The following is a 19698-nucleotide window of genomic DNA, read 5'->3' on the forward strand; positions in this document are numbered from 1 at the left end:
ATAGCAGGATAAAACATCTTTCTGTGGATAACTTCAGGCAGGAGTGTTATGGTCACAGTCATTGCATCTTATAAAACATTTAGCTTCGAGTACTTTTAAAATAGTTTCACACTTAAATTTGAATTGTTTAAGCTCATCTGTGTCACTATGAGTGTGTGTTTTATGATTTGTCATAGCCTACTCGATATTCTCTTCAGAACTCAGTGGTAAATGATTTTAATTCAAAATTAAATTAAGATCAAGTCAAATATAGAAATTATAATGCAATTAAGGTATAATAGACATATTATAACACTTGATAACACTATCTAATTTTCTTTTTTAGTTCAATAGAGTCCAAGGAGCTTCACTAAGAGTTATCAAAGTACTCTTAAGATACCCAAATCAATATAAGACCATATCAAATAATATAAGAACTTGATTTTTGATCAAACTATAAAACTCACAAACAGAACACCGTGGGCAGGACTTTATTATTTTATTCTTTCTACAGACGTATTTTCTCGCATTTTAAAATAATAACTTAGAAAAATAACAGAATAATTTACAGATCTGTCCCTTCGTCTGAGAGAGCAAGCACTCACCAAGATTTTTTCTTTTAAAAAAAGTGCTGTACAATATTTAAACATGTACCTATAAATCAGAACACATTATGGGGATTTAGATAAATCTAGGCCTCACTTTTGAATGTGAATAATTGATATGAGCTGAGAATGTCATGACATTGTGTCCCATTTTAACAGGTAATATATTTAATCAACCTTCAGTTTCTGTCATACGCACCACAACTTAATGAGAACCATAATATTCTCATTAATTGGTCGTGTTTAAATACTAATTTATATTAAAGCTGTGTTACACAGCTTATAGATGCACATTCACACCCTGAGGTCATGTTCAACAAACGTCTCACACACATGATATAAGGAACGGCCATCAGTACTTTGGTATTGATCGATCATTTTTCAGACCTTAAATAAGGATCATCCAGGCCAAATATGCACACCTCAAACCCCCTAAAAATGAGCCCTTACAAAGACTTTCCACGTGTGTCGTAAGCAAGCATGGACAATATGTATATATATTTTTTTGTTAAAAGACATGCATACCCGCAATTTTCCTTTAGGAGAGAGGACATTTTCCTAGTCTGTATCTTTTACAGTGAATCATTTTGCATTTAGATGAATCTCATGAAAACATATCTGAGTCATATTTCACCCTAAAATTGAAAGGAAAAAATACGTTTGCATAAAAAAATAAAGTTTATTTAGGACAATTATGATTTCTTTTTAAATGAACACATTACTTTTAATACAACCAACACAATTCCCCCCCAAAATCTCAATATTGTAATGCATATAACGTTTTTCCTTTTTCATAATTCATTCGTTTTCAATTTTCATTATTCCACATAGTTTTCATATTGGTGTTTATTTACATAAATAGGCATAAATTATAGGTAGCACATCAACTTATCAAGAAATATCTGAAAAGTCCTAAATAAAGGCTTGTTTTTATTCGTGATGAATATCTTTTGATGTTTAATTCTTTTCATTTTAAAGTGAAATATGATTTTGAGCATGTTTACCACTGTCTAGCCTCTCAGAAATGAGGGGTTGAATTGCTTGCATTGCTCTCCTTTAACGAAACAGGAAATAAAATACAATAAATATATATATATCACTATATTAAATCTGCTATTATTTAATATTTAAAAATACATCTGCATGTACCATTTTTTCTATGACTAGTCAAAACATCGTTGCTACGAGGTAAAACTACCACGGTGCCCGAGCCTCTACACCGAAATCATTTTACAGTTTCATATAGCTACATGTCTCTATATTCATATACACATCTCAATAAATAAACATTTCTTCATCTTGGTATATTAAAAGCACAAGTTTCTGGTCATTTGCAATGATAATATTTGGAAATCGGGGGGGGGGCAAAGATATGGAAGAGAGAGAACAGTCTAAAACGTCCCGGTGAAGTCTTGACGACAGTTCATATTTACAAAGTCTGGCAAAGTTAAACAAACTGCACGTGTCTAAAGGCATGCGACAAAACAAGGATCTGTGTCTTATTTTGCATGCAGAAAACGTGGCTCTTTGGAGCAAAGGCGTGCTTGTTGGTGACCGAAACCTTGCTTTGATGATATTATGGGATGTTCCCTTAAAAGTTGCATAAGGAAGGATTGCATTGTTAGGAAACAGAGTCCTTATGTTGTTTAAGGAAGGAAATGAAGTCCAGACAAAATGAAGCTTAGTGCGTCCGGCAACAGAAATGCGATGATATCGAAAACCACATAAAGGCAGTTTGAATAAAATGTCGTGTCATCGTATTGTAGATCAGTGAAATTGCTGATTTCAATCGTTGGATTATTAATACAAGAAACCTACAAGTTGTGAGACGAGCCAAAACCTGGATGGGAGACCTACGGAGAGAAAGAAAGAATGCAAAATGTGGTCCACGATGCTTACAAACCTTAGAGTAGCCTAAGTATCATTAAACCCAGTGTGTTATATTTCAGCTCAGCAAGATGCAAACTAACTTCACGTTGTGCGTTCTGAGACGTTATTCTGAAATGTAATTGAATTTGCGTCGTCCCACATGACACCATCAGCCGACCACGGTGCACCGTCTGGACTGTTGGATAGTTGGCCAAAATCTTCGACGAGGGAGAGAAATCCACCTTAATCAACAAACCTGAGATCATTCGCAAAACGAGCCTGTCGTGAGTCCTCGAGGCTAGTCAAACACATCCCGCATCACTTCCTCCCGCGTGAGAATGCGAGCATAGCTCGGTATCTTCCACAGGCCGTTGGTTACGGGACTGTCGAAGACCAGACTTGACCTGTTGGTGACTGGGGCGGCGTCATTGGTGCTGTTTGTGTCCTCATTATTACTTTCGTTTTCTTTCGTGTCTCTTTTCCTGTCCGTCACTTCATTCCGACTATCTTCCTTAGAAGATCTCTTTTCCTTTGCTTGTTTACTCTTCTTCTCTTCCTCGCGGTTCGATATGTGGCCGTCGTGTAGTTGCCGTCCATCTTTTTTCTTCCTTTGGGCTCTTTTCAGATCAACCTCTTCTTCACTCTTTACTTTTCTCTCAGCTCTTCCCCTCTCCTTTCGTTCTTGGGTCTCGTTTTCTTTCGTAGTCTCCGGTTTTCTCCTCTTCTGAGTGTCGCTTTTTCTTTGGTCCACCCCAGGAATCGGCCTTGCACGGCGTTCCTTCTCCCGTCCCCGCTCCACGACAACTTCTGACTTCTGCGGACTGACGGAGCGACTCAGTCGGTTGGACAATGCGTGCTTGTTGGTGCCTCGTTGCGGGTTTTCTTTGTGGTTGTGAGCTCTGTCTTTGGCTTTGGATGGGGTTTTGGGTTTCTTTGTATCTTCGACATCAATGAGGTTCTCTGTGGACCAACTCTTGAGACGGCGTTGCCGTGAGGAGCTGGAAGCGCTGGGCTTTTGTGGTTTGGTACGCTTCTCCTTGTTGCTGTCTTTGGGGTGGGGATCCTGGAGAACGAGATCTAAGGAGGCTGGAGAGCTGGCGATGGAGTTTGACAGGTCTGAAGTTCTCTTCTTCACCGGGGGAGAGGATGGATGATGGAGGGGGGAACGGAGGGGAATGTTGGAAGCGTTGGATCCCCGCGGGTCTGAAAGAGGAACTTTTTCAGAAGAACCTATGGGCGAAAAAACTTTTAAGTCAGCATCTGTTATAGGGAAAGTTGTTACATTCATTAAAAGTTGAACAATTTTAAATCCCCCCCGAAAAAATGTTCAGTTTTGAGAATAGAATAAACCCCTAGCACCTCGCCAGCTGCCGGTGTTTTTTAAAAACCCAGCACTCCCATTGCAAACAACTGAAAAAGAGGCTGGTCTTTTAAAAAAAAGATCAAATGCAAATCATTTTTTACTATTTTAACCAAATTGATTATTTAAGCGACAAAACCAAACCAAACCAACAACATTTACTCTATAAACTACACAATCTCATAATTTCATTAAATCTACAGTCTTGACAAAGAAGAAGAGATGTTTACTGCAAGCAGTAAAAGCAAAGGGAAGAAAGCGAAAGTTCGGTTACCAAAGAAAAGAAATGCGGGTTGTTAGTGATGATGCTCCTGGGGGTAATAGCACACTGCAGAAGAGCTTACACAACCTGCAGAGAGAGAGAGAGAAAGGAAGAAAGGAAGGAAGGAAAGTTATCAAACACCCAGAGTCTATCTGATGTGTTCATGCTCGAGTTTGTTCTGAACTCACTGTTCTCAGATAAGAGAGCTTGTGGCTGCAGTAAAAGATGCACTATATTTCCTCCGGCCTGGATCAGCTCGATGGCTCTGGTGTGGCTGATGCCTTGTGTCTGCTCTCCATTGATCTCCACCACCTGATCACCCACCTACCGGACACATTTTCTTATTTAAGTCTTGTACTACAAAAAGAATATCAAAACATTCTTAAAACAGGACAGATTTACTTGAGAAGAACAATGATACATGAAAACTGGACAGAATAATGCATCCGCTTATATTTGGCCATTGGCGAAGTTTAAAGGTCCAAAGTGTCATTTTTTTGGAGGATCTATTGACAGAAATGCAATATAATATACATAACTATGTGTTCAGAGGACTTTATGTTTTTATTACCTTAGAATGAGCTATTTCTATCTACATACACATACACAGAATTCGCCATGTTGTTTCTACAGGAGCCCTAAACGGACAAACTGCTCGACAGAGCGCGTAAATACGGTATCTCCTTCGGCAAAGAAGCGAAAACTTGACGACATCTTAGTTCTTAGCCACTGTAGTGCTTCGAAAGGGCGGAGTGAGCGGATTGGTTGCAATTCGCATCCTCACCACTAGATGCCGCTTAATTTCCTACACTGGACCTTTAAGTAAACGTTCAGCCAATTCTGCCCACGTCTATTTTTCTATCATTACTGCCCGCTCTCACATGTTAGTAACAGCATCCAAAAACATCACAAGTTGTGCACTAACAGGAAATTCTTACTGTAGGTCATTTCCTGTGATGAACGATTTGGCCTTGTGAGTCAAGGGGCGAATTTAAGTCGGAAGTGCGCATCCGTCTGCCCTGCTCACTCAGAACGGCAGAGCCTTTGAAGTGGGAACCGTGGGGCAAATGCGTCTCGTAACATTGTCGTTTGAAACACATTTGGCGAGGGAGGAAATACAAACAACGTCATTTTCTTGTTATCTCGGAAATGACCCTTTATGATGGCATCCCCTTAAAACCTCGTTTGGAATTTGCTCAACTAAACAGTCCTATTTTCCTCAAACTCATTTTAAGAATACACAGAGCTTTAAAGATCTTTTTAATTTGACGGATCAGGGAGGGTCATGTAAAACTGAATGATGACACACATTGGCACAAAACTCATGGCTAATAAGTGAATCTAAAGGGAAATATTGAATTACTTGCATCACTGAGCTTTACTCTACTTTTGAAATACTATTTCGTCTACTTTTTTTCCACCGTATCACGTATACAGATGATGGAAAGATTTTTGAGATGAAGTATCTGGATTCAAAAGCATTTGAAGGCCCACACAGAATCTAAACCCACAGAAAGCTCTGGAGATCAGACCGCCCATCATTCATAGTTCTACGCAACCCCATCCCACGTGTGTAAGTTCATTCAATATCTTCAGTTACGAAGAAAATGATTCTCTGTTTAACACATTTGGCAGATTTTTTATCATCATTTTCTGTCATAGTCGCTACTCACATGTATCCGACCGTCCTTTAAAGCGGGGCCGTCCTCAGCCAACCGCAGGATATAAAGACCCATGTTGTACTCCGTTCCTCCTCTCAAACTAAAGCCAAAACCACGAGAGCTACGTTCCAACTCGACCGCAATACAGCCCTGTGTACCACACAAGCACACGTTCGTCTTAATACATTTGCCATGCCATCTCTTTTTATCCACAACCACTTAAGTTGATTTCATGGCTCTTGGAAGACTAAATTATAGGTTCTATATTTACATATTAAGTATAACTCTGGCCATAAACGGTTACTGCTGATTTATATTGGCATGTGTCATAGTCGTATGCCCTTGTTCACAGTCTTCGGGATTACAATTTTTTCTATATTTGAAAATATTTTATATTTGAAACGCAAAGTAATGTCCATTTTATTTTAGACATGGCGTAATGTTGCTTTGCTTTGTAAAATATAAATGTGCACATGATGTTTCTCGCCTGTTTTGAGTTGGTGACACACATCGTTCCCTGCTCGCTCAAAGGAAGAGCTTTATACTCCATCCACGCCAGCTCATCCCTGAGTTCATCCATATCCAGATTATACCTGCACATAAAACACACACACGTTATAAACCATATATACTTGATCCGAACTCCCGCTCACATTTAATAATATAGTTAAGACAGATTTAAATGACAAAATGTACAGCACCTCTCATCCTGAGTGCTGGATTTCAGAATCTTGTGCTGTGGCGCTGGACTTTGTTTGGCTGAGCTGGCTCCTGAAGGCGGGCCTTTGTACTCTAAGTAGCCAATCAAAACAAGTTCAAAACACAGAACGATAAACACCTGACAAAAAAGGTCATTTCTTACTTTTGTTCGTAAAGACTTTATACGTCACTAAATTTGTGGATGCAACATTACACAAAAGCAAATGTGTTTGGAAGTAAATGGTATTGTAGAAATTTGGGCTGTTAAATGATTTGTTGCGATTAATCGCATCCAGAATAAAAGTTTATGTTTACATAATGTATGCTTGTGCATATTTATTTGAATATATAAACACACACACACACACATACTGTATATACATATACAGCAGAGATAGAGGGTCGTCTGAGGGCCGGAGATGAGCTTATTGGCATAATTTAAATTATACATAAACATTCATTGATTTTTATATTTTTCTCAAATATATACACGTACTGTATGTGTTTATAAATACATATTTAATACGCACAGACATTTATTACATAAACAGAACTTTTATTTTGGATGCGATTATTCACGATTAATTGCGATTAATCGTTTAAAAGCCCTAGTAGAAATACAATATTTACACAAATCATCCATGATTGTGTTTTCGCAAATAAATTATTTTTGTGTAATAACAGAGGAGTGCATTGCAGTCTTCACAAATGCAAATATATTTGTCAAAAGTACTTGCCGTCTTCGGGAACCACGGTGAGCGTGACAGCGTTTCCGGCGTCTTTGATAAGCTGAACGATGTCGTTGTGCGAGAGCTCCACGATGGACTGACCGTTCACGGCGGATATGCGGTCGCCCACGCTCAACAGGCCGCAGCGGTCGGTCGGGCTGCCCTCGATTATACGGCCGATTTTATGAGGGATTACTGCAACACACACTTATTCAAATCACTTAGCAGCATTTCATCGGTTCTGTGAGTTCAGGCTATGAATGCGTGATGTGTGTTTTGTTATTATCTAGGAATGGTTTGTTCATGGACCTTCTCTTACCTCCTGGTGGCGGTTTGCTTTTCGAGGTGAGGATGACAAAACCGAAGCCCTCGTTGTCTTTACGATGGAGGGTGATGTCGAACGACTCCTGGTCTTTGAAATTCGGGAGCTGGATGCGCGGGTGCCTCGGCGAGCCATTCACGAGGGTCAGAGCTCCGCTCCCGACATCCTCCGAAGCATCTACAGAGGAAAAGATAACACGAAGTGACCTTTAATGAGAGCTTTTCAGACAGTCAATTACATCCCAGCGCCGGTTTTTATGTCTAAGAGCCGTCAGTCGGCAGAGCTCACCTTTGTAAATGACCTTTCGCCGCACACACAGGAGAACCTGTCCGTTGCGGGCGGCGTTAGTCATCAGATCCAGAACTTGTTTGTGAGATTTCCCTTTTACCTGGATGCCATCGATGCCAATAAGCTCATCTCCGGCCCTCAGACGACCCTCTTTCTCTGCTGCTCCCTGGGGTATGATGGCACCGATGTATACCTAATGGAATAAAATGGATGGCTAGTTTTAGGTCATTAAGTTTGGGATTTCTGGTAAAAAATATGCACGAATTCACTTTGTCTTGGCAAAATGGCTTTAGAGATTAAGACTTAATTAAATTTTTCTTACCACACTGGCAAATAGATTTGTATTGCTTAGAAGTACAGTATAAATCTCAATGTTATACATTTATGCTTAATACAAAGAAAAACGTTGCCAATAGCATAAGAAAAAACAATCTACTTGATTGAAGCTAAATTGACTGTGAACACACCATTTCGCCTCTTGAATAACTATAATCTTGTTTCAATGATGTTCACATTACGGGAAACCAGGCAAAAATACTACTTAAAAAAAAAAACATTTATTACAGTGCAAGACAAAGTCCATCTTCTGTTAATAATAACAATAATGTACCAATATAAATACAGTAAATGAATATAAATGTACAGAAGTTAATAGGGGGGACTTACTGGCTGTTCAGCTCCTTCTCCTCCCAATACACGGAAACCAAACCCTGTATCCTGATCTCTCTTAATAAAAACTTCCAATTCTTTATGATGAGGTCCTACTGAAACAAACCAAAGAACACAGAATTATATAGAGGCACAATAAATAAACCACATATACTTTAACTCATCATGTGCGGACAGAAAGAGAAGTAATCAAACTATCTACAAATATTGTTTAGTTTTTATTCATATTTTCCTTCAAATATTAAACATTTTTACATTTTCTATGAACTACTTTGCCGTATTTAAGGTCTGGAAACATGAAAAGCATTTTTTTTGTTATTTAGTTTGTCAGGTACATAAACGCAATTAAAAACATATTTTTATTTGGAATTTGGGAGGAAGTTAGTATTCAGTACATCACAGAATGAAACAAAAGTGAAAAAACGGCAATATATTTCACCAAATATTACGTTTTATTTCACTGTAAAATGAGGTCAAATGTAATGTTGTTTCCATAAAAGCTATAATCATATAAATTTATAACCATGTTAAATTGATATAATGTTTTTGACAAAACATACTGCTATAATAATATATTTATGGTTTCTTTGATCATTTCAGTATGAATAGGCATCATCGGCATTATTTTAGTTTTTTAGTTTTGTGTAGTTCTGTATTGTTGCTGTATTGAAGATCTCTTCATGTAGTATTTTAGGAACACTAGAAGAACCATAGAAGAACCTTTCGGTTCTATAAAGAACCTTTAACATCTGAAGAACCTCTCTGTTTCACATAAGGTTCTTTGTGGCTAAAAAAGGTTCTTCAGATGATAAAAAAGTAAGAAAGAGATGGTTCTTTAAAGAACCTTTGACTGAATGGATCTTTGTGGAAGCAAAAATGGTTCTTCTATGGCATCACTGTGAAGAACCCTTTAAGCACCTTTATTTTTAAGAGTGAATGAAACGTTTGGCACTTTTCATTACAGTGATGTTCCTCATTTGCCTTCATTCATTTTTTGAATTATTTCCTCCTTACACCTTAGATACACACAGCAAAAAACTGATAAAACAATTACAATACTCAGAATCCTCTTTACAACTTCAGTTGCTGTGCACAGTACTCGTGTTGTCAATCATCTCAGCACAGACTCACCGATGCTCTCGATCAAGGCTTTGGATTTGCTGTACTGGAAAGTAGCGTTTTGTTTTGGAGAGCTACATGGCAGTGTGTTTGAGTGATAAGTCAAAGCTGGTGGTGTCGTGGTGTCATGGCAACGATCCAACATCTCGGTACTGGCGCTCATCCCTGGTCTCTGTAGGGATAATAGAGGAGAGAGTGTGCTTTTAGGAGCATCTCACAAAATGTCCAGCAGACCAGCATGGGCGCCAATAGATAGGGTCTGTAAAAGCAACATTTCAACCGCTCCGGCTGTATCTTCACAGGGAATGAATGCATACAGATAGATTTATGTCATCTATCATTCTGTAGCATGTAGATACAGAAAGGCTGTTGTGAACAGAAGGCTCGTGCCTGGTCGGGTAAACAGGGCGATGGAGATTTCCATAAATCACATGCAAATACAGCCTGTTTCGATTCAACGTCAAGGAGGGACAAACAAACATCATAAACATCAATGTGGCATCGACATATACACATCTATGGTTCTGGGAGGTTGCAGGGGCGTTGATAAAAGATGTTGTGAGCCGTGTTGGGTGTAGCTAGTTACTGAGTAATTAGGTATTGTAATTTAATTACTTTTTCCTTAAAAAGTAAAGTAAGGGATTACTCCGATTTTTTCTGTAATTTCATTACAGTTACTTCTGATGTAATTGAGCTAAATCCTGTGTAATATATTCAATAGTGAAAATGACATCAAAATGATCAGTCTAACTTTAAAATGTATGCTTCACCTTTTCACATTTGTATACTTTAGTCAGTTAATAAGAATAATTTATGTAGTTATTTATTATTTATTTAAATGAATTAAATAAGCCATTTCAATCCTTATCAATTCTTATCGAAGTTGATGTAGGATATAGAAAGTGATAGTAATAAGTAATTAAATACTTTTTGGAGAGAGTAATTTGTACAGTAATCTAATTACGCTATTGAATGTAATTAGTAACTAGTAATTCATTACTTTTTCAGAGTAATTTACCCAACACTGGTTGTGAGGGGTTGCTAAGTGGTTACTTGCTGGGTACCGGACGTGTGACACACCAAGCATGTTTTTGTTCATGTAACTGATCTTTTTTCGAAGGACTAATTAAAATTTACAAAAAATTCAATGCAGACAATGAAACATTGAACTAGCTCCCCAGTTTCACGAGGGCATTATCACCTATGAAATCTAGTATCATACTCACAGGTCTTAAACTCTTCACAGGCGACGTGTGACCTAGAAAAAGGAGAAATGTGCAGCATTTGAGAGAAATAAATGAAAGGAAGCACTTATCATCAGAAGAATAAAAAACAGAAAGTCATTACAGAGATGGAAAGTCATCTGCTTTATAATAAAGACGACGCTTGACAAACTCGTGAGAACACATTGTTTCAATGCTACATTATTAAGTGCAATCCATCCGACCGAAAAGCAACGAAAGCGTCATTCAAATCCTTCAAAGCGAGGCGTCTCCCGAGCCGACCGTGAGACATGCATCAACCGGCAGCCATGAAAGATGGAACACGCGTGAGAAGAAAAGGTGATGGATGCTACAGACGATTCCTCCGGAGAGAACCGCCGTCAGAAAGTCATGCATAAAATAATAATCACCTCCATTTGTCAATACAACGTGCACATCGTTTCTCAACTTCCTTTGTTTTTTCTCATCTCTCCCTGTCTAATTTTCCGTGATTGGTGTGACTTCAATGCGATTCATGAACGGACGATGAATAACCAAAGTCGGCCTTCCAGGGCCTAATGGAACTGATTAAAGCATTATCTCGCCCGAGCTTCCTCGCTCGCTAGACAATAAATCCTCGCAGATCTCTTCGCAGGCACATCCTGAAATTCCCTCATGATCTAAACTCATTTCCTAAATTCCCAGCCAGCCAACAGAGTGGGTGAAAATGCAAAAAACGCCGTCTTGCCAACTGTGTCAGAAAGAACAGTCCATCATTCTTGCGTAACGTTCCCCTGAGGGAAGCACACCTCTAGATCGGTGAGATGTGGAGGAGAACAAGACAGACTAAAATCTAAAACTGGGGTAGAGAAAGGATGGATGTGATCGCTCATCTGCTTAAAGGCCTGTTCACACGGTAACGTGTGAAATTTGTGACAATTGCAAAGTCCACACAAATATAACAATAAAGAGAAATGTTCTCGTTGGGATCACTGTCAGTCCGATTTATTATAGTTTATAAGATTGAGAAAGTCTTGAGAGCGACATGCATCATTAAGATCACCATCTGAGACAAAAATCACGTAAAAACACCAAGCCTACACGTTTGCATTTGCGAGAGACGTTCGTATATTTACCTCCTCTCAACACCAACAGATCGACTTCGCTCCCAACGGGCAGGTCCTTCAGTATTTCCACCACCTGCGCGTGACTCAGCGTCTGCACGTTCTGCCTGTTTATCTCCTTTATGACGTCCCCTTTCAGCAGGCCTCGGCACCACTGCTCATCCAGGATCATTTTAACCTTCTGACCCAGCGGGCAGTCCGCGATGGCGAATCCGAACCCTCCAGGTCCCTTCGCGATGGGCACGCTCACCAGCTCGGGCTGCAGCATCCCGCTCTCGGGTCTGTCGTTGACACCGGGAAGTGCGGCGACCACCGGCCGTCCGCTGGCTTCTGTGGTTACGTAGTGAAGTTCTTGCGAGCCGTGGAGGGCGTCGCCTTTGACCAACAGCGGCTGGCCGTTGATGAGGGGCACGGCGGTTACGATCTCTCCCGAAGGAGGGAGAGGAGGAGGCGGGAGATCCTCGCTGTCCGCATCTACGTCAGGTGGAAGAGAGTATCCACGTCACAGGACCATGTCCACGTACTGGTTGATGGGAATGCACTGGAACATGTGGACCACGTCGGCATGCGTCTTGCCTAAGACGAGCGTGCCGTTGATCTCGACTATAACGTCACCTGGGATGAAATGTGATCGAGAGGAATGTGGGAAGAATCGGAAGAGAAAGAAGGAAATTAGAATCATTATAGGAATTAAAAGAGCAGTTCGTTTCAAAATTTGCCCTCATTCACTTTCCAGTCATTTTTTTATTCCTACTATGGAAAGTCAATAGGGGCAAATTTTGAAGTGAACTACTTCTTTAAAGTTCCTGTTGAGCATAGTGCTAGAAACGGCAAGGTCATGGGGTCAATTAACATTTTTTTATAAAATTGACATAAAATCACTTGCCAAAATGCACTAATGTAAATGTTTGTTCATGAGGTTTATTATAGTTATTTAAAACGATTCAAACATTTCTGTTAGTTAAAATAAAAATTGTCCTAAATATTACTTGAAATATAAACTAAATAACTAAACGGAAATGAGAAATGTTGCCTTAGCAATATAGTTTAAATTATGGCACTAAAACGATCAAAAATAAAAAAATAGTATACATACAATAAAAACTAGACTAAACCTAAAACTCAATTATAGAAGATAGTCTTATGTAGCAACTAAATAAATAAATAAAATGACAAGCACATAACAAAATTGCTAAAAACTAAATATACTGATAAACTAAAAGTAACATAAAAAATATGAAAATAAATAAATATTGAATATTAATAAAACAAAAACGAACATATGAATAAATGCTGTTAGTTTACATAACAATAAAATTGTTATAAAAATACTAATTTGGAATCGCAAATAGTGATTTAATTCATTTTTTAAGTTTTTATTTTTCAGTTGACAGAAAAGTTTTCCTTTACCTATATTGTTTAAAACTGTTTTCTATAATCCTGTTATATAACTGTTTTTAAATGTCATAATTTATCATTTGTGCATTTTTCTATTTTTCCTACATTTCATTCCTTGAATGCTTATAAACAAAAGTTTGACTTTGTCATTCTCATTAATTAGTCATTTCATCCGATTCTGTAAATGTACCAGCTGAAAATAAAACATCAGATTGTTCTGATATACTGTAATTATGAACATAAAACACCCCACTGTTTATTCCTGGTACAATAACAGCCCAGCACGGGGAGGAAGAGGATGTGATTATTTCAATGCTAAAATACTTATTATTATCCCATTACGACATGTAGAGACAGCTATAAGAAAACAATGTCAACACTGTGACTCTAAGTCCCGCCCCAAACTCATGCCATTGGTTGAGCCAACATTGCTGGGTCAGGCTGGTCAAGATGCACAAACAAGCACAGCAATGTTTTCACTACTTATTTAGAGCTATTGTACATCTTTATATTAAGAAGGAATGGAAAAGCACCCTTTTATTTACCGGAGGCCATTTTCTTGTCCTGTGCGGCTGGGCCGTCTGGAAGAACGTTCTTCACCTGCAGGAATTCATCGGATCGGTCTCCTCCGATGATGGTGAAACCAAAGCCCTGCTGGCTCTTCCTCAGAGCCGTATGATATAGTTCACCCTTCAGTAGAGTCGGGTCCCGTGTGAATCCGGGCGTACCAGACGCGCCACCTGGAGACACACACAACATCTGTAATGGCTCGTCCTTCAAATCTAAACTGAGATGAGAATGTCCAGAAATAAAAAGCACACCGCATTCCAGTGCCAACGGCACCGTTTGAAATGCAAGCTCATAAAACGACTTCAAACTCTATGACACATCCATAAATATTGTGTTTAAATGTAGGACTATTAAAACACAACCACATGCACTGGCTGTACCAGCATCAGATATGATCAAATATTTCCTCGTGGGAAACAGGGTGGCTTTAAAAATGGTTTAAAAGGCACAAACGGCTGATTATGATTTTTTGGGGTCTTCGGGCAAAAAACGCTACAAACATAACGAAACTTTTTGTCAGGTCTGCAATATTTTGAAAACTTTAACAGTACTCTAACATCAACCACACAATTTGTTCAAACTGTATGACAGAACCATAAATATTGATATAACAACACATAATCCCCCTGTGTCTATACTGAAACCGTACATTTTAGGCAGGTCCTGTCAGACGGAAATCCAAACATCTGGAGTTGTAAACAGAACCATTAATAAGTCTCTGACAGCAAGAGCGAGAAAGTTTGTCATCAGCAGGCCGACCTCACAAACTAACCTCCATCCTCAGGTACCCCATGAGGATGCTGAGTGCTGACAACTCTCGCATCCTCAACATCAGACAACCGTCATAAAACATACTCATTCAGCACACGGGTGTGGAGTTTTCCTCTGCTGCAAGTGAAAGATTTAAAGGAAGTTGGTTGCGCTTCCCATCCGCGACTCAAATTTCTGTACTTTCTGACAGAAAGACACAACAATGGTCGGTCATGGAATACTACACAGTCAAAATTCAAGGGTTGAGAGAGACCATCAATAGAGAAATCTACAGTATGAGACAGTGAGCGTCACACTGTTTTAATGAGCTATTATATCTCTGAACAATAAAAAAGCCACGCTGAGCGAAACACAAGGTTGAGTGTGACACTGTCAATGTGTGTGTGTGTGTGTGTGTGTGTGTGTGTGTGTGTGTGTGTGTGAGAGAGAGAGAGAGAGAGAGAGTATTTGTGTATAGAGTCTTGATTGCTTGTGATAGCTTTGAATCTTTTTTCTTTGGCAACATTGCTTTCTGCTGGCTGGGGGAATGGAGAAAGAACGGGAAATGATGTGGGGAGAGAGGGGGATTTGAAAGGAAGGCAGCGGGACGTTAGGTCAAAGGTCTTCCGCGTGAAACGAAAGACAGCAATAGCATGCATTTCTATCGAACCATTTTACAACAGGAGATTTGTTCATTTCATTTCATTATAAAATATAAAAAGGAAGATATTTGTTGGTCACGATTCAACCATGGTTACTTCCCAAAATAAAGACAAACGAAAGAGATCTCTAATATCTCAATTATTTCTCCTGGGCATTAATGAAAAACGTTTGGTTGAGTCTACCGTGTCTCGGATATTTCTCTTGAGAAAATACGCCAGAAATCTCACAAAATGTCTCTGTCATTAGAGTTTCAGGAGAGATGTCTACAATGTCTTTAACTAAAATCCGATTTGTCAAGTCTGTAATCATGAGTCAATATTATTGAAGATCTCTTGAATTTTTACCCAAATCCAAATGATTTGACCTCATTCATTTCACACCACATACTCTTCATGAAGTTGAACAATTAAAGCCTCATTTGTTTCTATTTTCATTTCTCCTAAAATTGTTTAGGAGATATAAAAATAGAAAGAAATGAGGCTTTAATTATTTGAGGCTTTAATTGTACGTCTTAAGTTGAACGAGAAGTCCATCAGATCTCCTGAGCTACAAAAGATTTCCTCTGGGTCTTATACTCCACGCTGGACATGTCCCTTTCAAAACAGATAGAGGGAGCTCGACTCTATGGGACAGAATGCATGACTCGATAGGCGTTTTTTAAAAACCCTGCTTTAACTTGTCTTAAAAATGTGAAAAGCTGCGAGACACACGGCGCACCACCCCAGACGTGTGAAACTACAGACCCTCATTGTTGATTTATCTGTCGAGCACTTGAGTATTCCAAGTGTCCCTTCTTACTATCTAACACATGACATTGACACATTTCAAGTGCTTGTGCGGGCAGGCCTGCATGGGTGCCGCTGTCTCACCACTGCCATGGCAACCGTGCATTTCTGTAAAGCCAAGAAAATGCCTGTTCTTCCCTTGATTCCCCTTCAACCCCTGACGACTGAATAGATCTTCTGTTGTACTTCACATTTGTCCGGTCACAGTCCTCTGATTCGTGTATCTTACATTCTCCTGCCGTTTCTGTCATCTCTGCCTCTTTTATCATCACTTCGGTCTATTTCCACGAATGAACACCGGCCAATTGGATTGGACGTACACAAGAAAGCTCATGGAGAGATCAAAGGCTGGCAATGGTAATGCATGGTGGATTTTCGTGTGGCTAGACCCAGTTTAGGGGGTCGTTGGACACATATTCTATCTCTCAGCCCACCTCAAAATCGATTGGGAAATTTACCTTTTTTTACTTGTAAAGCTTGGTTACGTTACAGGTCCAGTTTGGGAAATTTAGCGACATCTAGCGGTCAGGTTACGAATTGCAACCAACGGCTCCGTCCACCCCTCCCTTTCGAAGCACTACGGCGGCTGACACAGGACAAAGATGCTGTCACGTTTTTGCTTCTCTGCCGAAGGAGATAAAGTATGTACGAACTACGCTCTGTAGAGCAGTTTGCCTGTTTAGTAATAACATGATGTAGATAGAAACATGGATGTATGTAGACAGAAATAGCTCATTTTAAGGTGATAAAAACATAACGCTTCATTATGCAAGATCTTTATACACCTCTGACGACATAGTTATGTATATTATATTGCATTTCTGTCAATAGATCGTACCCGAAATCTCAAATTATAAATCATTAATATAAGCTTACTATTACAAACCAGTACATAGGCCTAGCAAAAATACTATAGTTTAGTGTTTACTGTAGTATACAGTGTCTTATAGTAAAGTATATTTTAATATTTACTCTATACACTATAATACGTAGTCATTTTACAACAGTTTACTTACTATACTGCAGTATAATAAATACTATGGTATACTACAGTATTTTCTCATGTAGCAAGGTTAGGAGACGGTTTTCTGATTTTTATGCTTTATTTATTGATTCGGCTTTGAAAATGTCATGTCGGGATTCCCAAAGATTCACATCAGCTCATGTCAGGATGCGGGCTGAGCCTCTTCAAGACTACAAGGCTAGAATCAGCCCTGATGGATGCTAATGTTGTGTTTTATGTTAATGCAGTCTGTTGTGTACTGGAAAGCTCTATATCATTTATACGCCCGTTCCACCACCCTAAAGCATCACGCTGACTTTCTCGCTTTTCCCTCTCTGCCATATTGCCTCTGCACAAGCTCAAACACATCTATAATGCATCCGGGGTAATGGAAGAATCTTTAATTCATCATATTGAGAAGGGCCTAGGACTGACTGTTCTTCAATCCTACCCATCGGTCGCGTCTTTCTCTTGAACACACAACTGCACAGTGAGTGAGAACCCTGTTCGTTAGTCTCCGAGCTATGGTTGAGAACGCCACCATGCCGAGCACCTTTGTTTTTTCCTCATCCAATCATAAATCCAGGTAGTATTCACAGACAGAATGTGTATGTACCTGGTGGAGCTGCTGCCCTCTGTTGGTTCTGAGTTGCGACTGCAGTGTCTAAACCGAGCTTTCTTTTGGCCTCTAGAACCGGATTCTCAAACTGGGTTCTCTGGTTTATGTGACTGAGAATCAAAGGAGAAAAAAGCACATGCTCGCATACAATCATAAAGGCAGATGAACAGCATAACACACCCAGACGTGCATTAACATCAGGACCTTAAAATCTGCTGTATAAGGAAATTACACATTCATCACAATTTCTTTGAAGTTTTTCATAATTTGTCTTCGCTAGTTTAATAATTTAATAAACTGTCCTGTGGTGAGACAAATTCATTTTTAAAAAGTACAGATATTCCATGTCTCTCAATTACTATGGGGTTATTAAAGCTTAATGCGAGATAATTAGAAAAAGATTGCTTTGTAAAACAGCTTTACAGTTTAGCAAGGGGCGCTACAGTTCACCTCAACATCCCGAAGAGTATATTATATACACAATGTATGTTATATGACTTACTCGACAAAGTATGTGCCGTATTGCGGGTCGTCGATCTCCTCCCAGCCATATGGTAGTTCTAACGATTGGAAGACAATTTACATCAAAAATATTTTTATATTTCTATTATTTGATTCCATTCCATTCTATTTAATACATCAAACACTTAGCTTTTTCAAAAAATGATATGCGTTTCTGTGTAAAAGTGTTATGTTAATGTTGGTAAAGCGTTGTGTTAACGTTGCAAAGGTTGTGGGTTCAATACCCAGCGAACACACACTGATTTATACTATATGCACTGTAACCTTGGACAAAAGCATCAGACAAATAAATGCAGTGTAATTAAAAACAAGTGATACTGTGCCAAAGTTGCATGTTTTTGTGCTCAAACAGCCAAATAAACAGGCGGAGTAAGTAGCCGTGTTCACGAGCATGTGTGGAGCCCCACTGCTGTACGTACATTATGCCCTGATGAGCTAATGAGGAGAAAAAAAGAGGCGTTCACGCTACACAGAGCTTTAAACACACATGCACGGCGCAGCACAGGGCTTTAAAACCCCCTCAAAAGACAGAATCAGCCGCATTTTGTTAGATCCAGTGTGTGATCGTGTGTGAATGTGCATCATGCAGACGGAAAAGTCAAGAGGAAGTCAGTGCATTCAGATGAGGTTACGCAATCCTGCCCTGCAGGCCTACGTGTGACGACATATGTGCAAATGTACACGCATTTGACTGAATGAAACGTATGCTTTTATCTGTTTGTACAGGAATAAGCAAATGTGAGTCTTTCGTTGGTGTGTGCACGAGTGTATTTAAATAATTCACCTCCATCCTCGCATTGCTCGGGGGGCTTGGCTTTTTTGACAAGACGAGGGTCCAACCACGTAGTTGCCTTTGTGTTGTGGCTACAAAACAACAGAGAGAAATAAGAGACACTAGAGAAAAGATGTTTACACAAGTGTGCTATTAGCATACTTTTTTTAGAAGAAAAAATAAAAAGTATACTTTCAGTCCATTTTCTGTTCTGCACTTTACATAATATAGGTCTGTGTACTGTGCATATTCATTTTGTAAATATAAATAAACACATGCAAATGTTTCCTAAATATGTATACATGTACGTGCACGTGTATGTGTTTATTAATACAAAATGAATATGCACAGTACACAAACATATATTATAACAACACAAACTTTTATTCTGGATGTGATTAATCGTTTGACAGCCATATCTATTGTTACATACTGTACTATACTTAAATATGTATACTTAAATGTAGGGATGTAACGATTCACTCAGCTCACGATGCGATGCGATTCACGATTCTGATCTCACGATGCGATTTATTCACGATTTACTCACGATTTATTTTTAAAAAATGAGTTGAAACAAATTAGAAATGAACAACTTCCCTTGCATTATTTCTTAAATGCTTCACGTTTCTTTGCATAATAAAATAATGTTTTATTTCAAATAACAAAACTAAACTGCGATTTTATAACAAATTAATAATAGAAAAAGTCTCTTTAATATAAACAAAC

The 19698-nt window shown here is 38.9% G+C and overlaps 1 protein-coding gene across 1 annotated transcript in view; it reads right to left on the reverse strand.

Moving 5' to 3' along the window:
• Nucleotides 1–464: 464 nt before the first annotated feature.
• Nucleotides 465–19698, reverse strand: part of LOC130556533 (membrane-associated guanylate kinase, WW and PDZ domain-containing protein 3) — a 104368-nt gene continuing 85134 nt past the window's right edge. The window contains 16 exon segments of the mRNA XM_057337636.1: nucleotides 465–3683; nucleotides 4264–4399; nucleotides 5749–5886; nucleotides 6224–6329; nucleotides 6438–6528; nucleotides 7173–7358; nucleotides 7483–7662; nucleotides 7774–7966; nucleotides 8440–8537; nucleotides 9574–9733; nucleotides 10788–10819; nucleotides 11900–12502; nucleotides 13831–14025; nucleotides 17673–17785; nucleotides 18178–18235; nucleotides 18982–19061. Coding sequence (XP_057193619.1) covers nucleotides 2752–3683; nucleotides 4264–4399; nucleotides 5749–5886; nucleotides 6224–6329; nucleotides 6438–6528; nucleotides 7173–7358; nucleotides 7483–7662; nucleotides 7774–7966; nucleotides 8440–8537; nucleotides 9574–9733; nucleotides 10788–10819; nucleotides 11900–12502; nucleotides 13831–14025; nucleotides 17673–17785; nucleotides 18178–18235; nucleotides 18982–19061 — 3301 coding nt within the window. The 3' untranslated portion in view covers nucleotides 465–2751.

Source organism: Triplophysa rosa, linkage group LG7 (genome assembly GCF_024868665.1).
Source record: "Triplophysa rosa linkage group LG7, Trosa_1v2, whole genome shotgun sequence".
NCBI lineage: Eukaryota > Metazoa > Chordata > Actinopteri > Cypriniformes > Nemacheilidae > Triplophysa > Triplophysa rosa.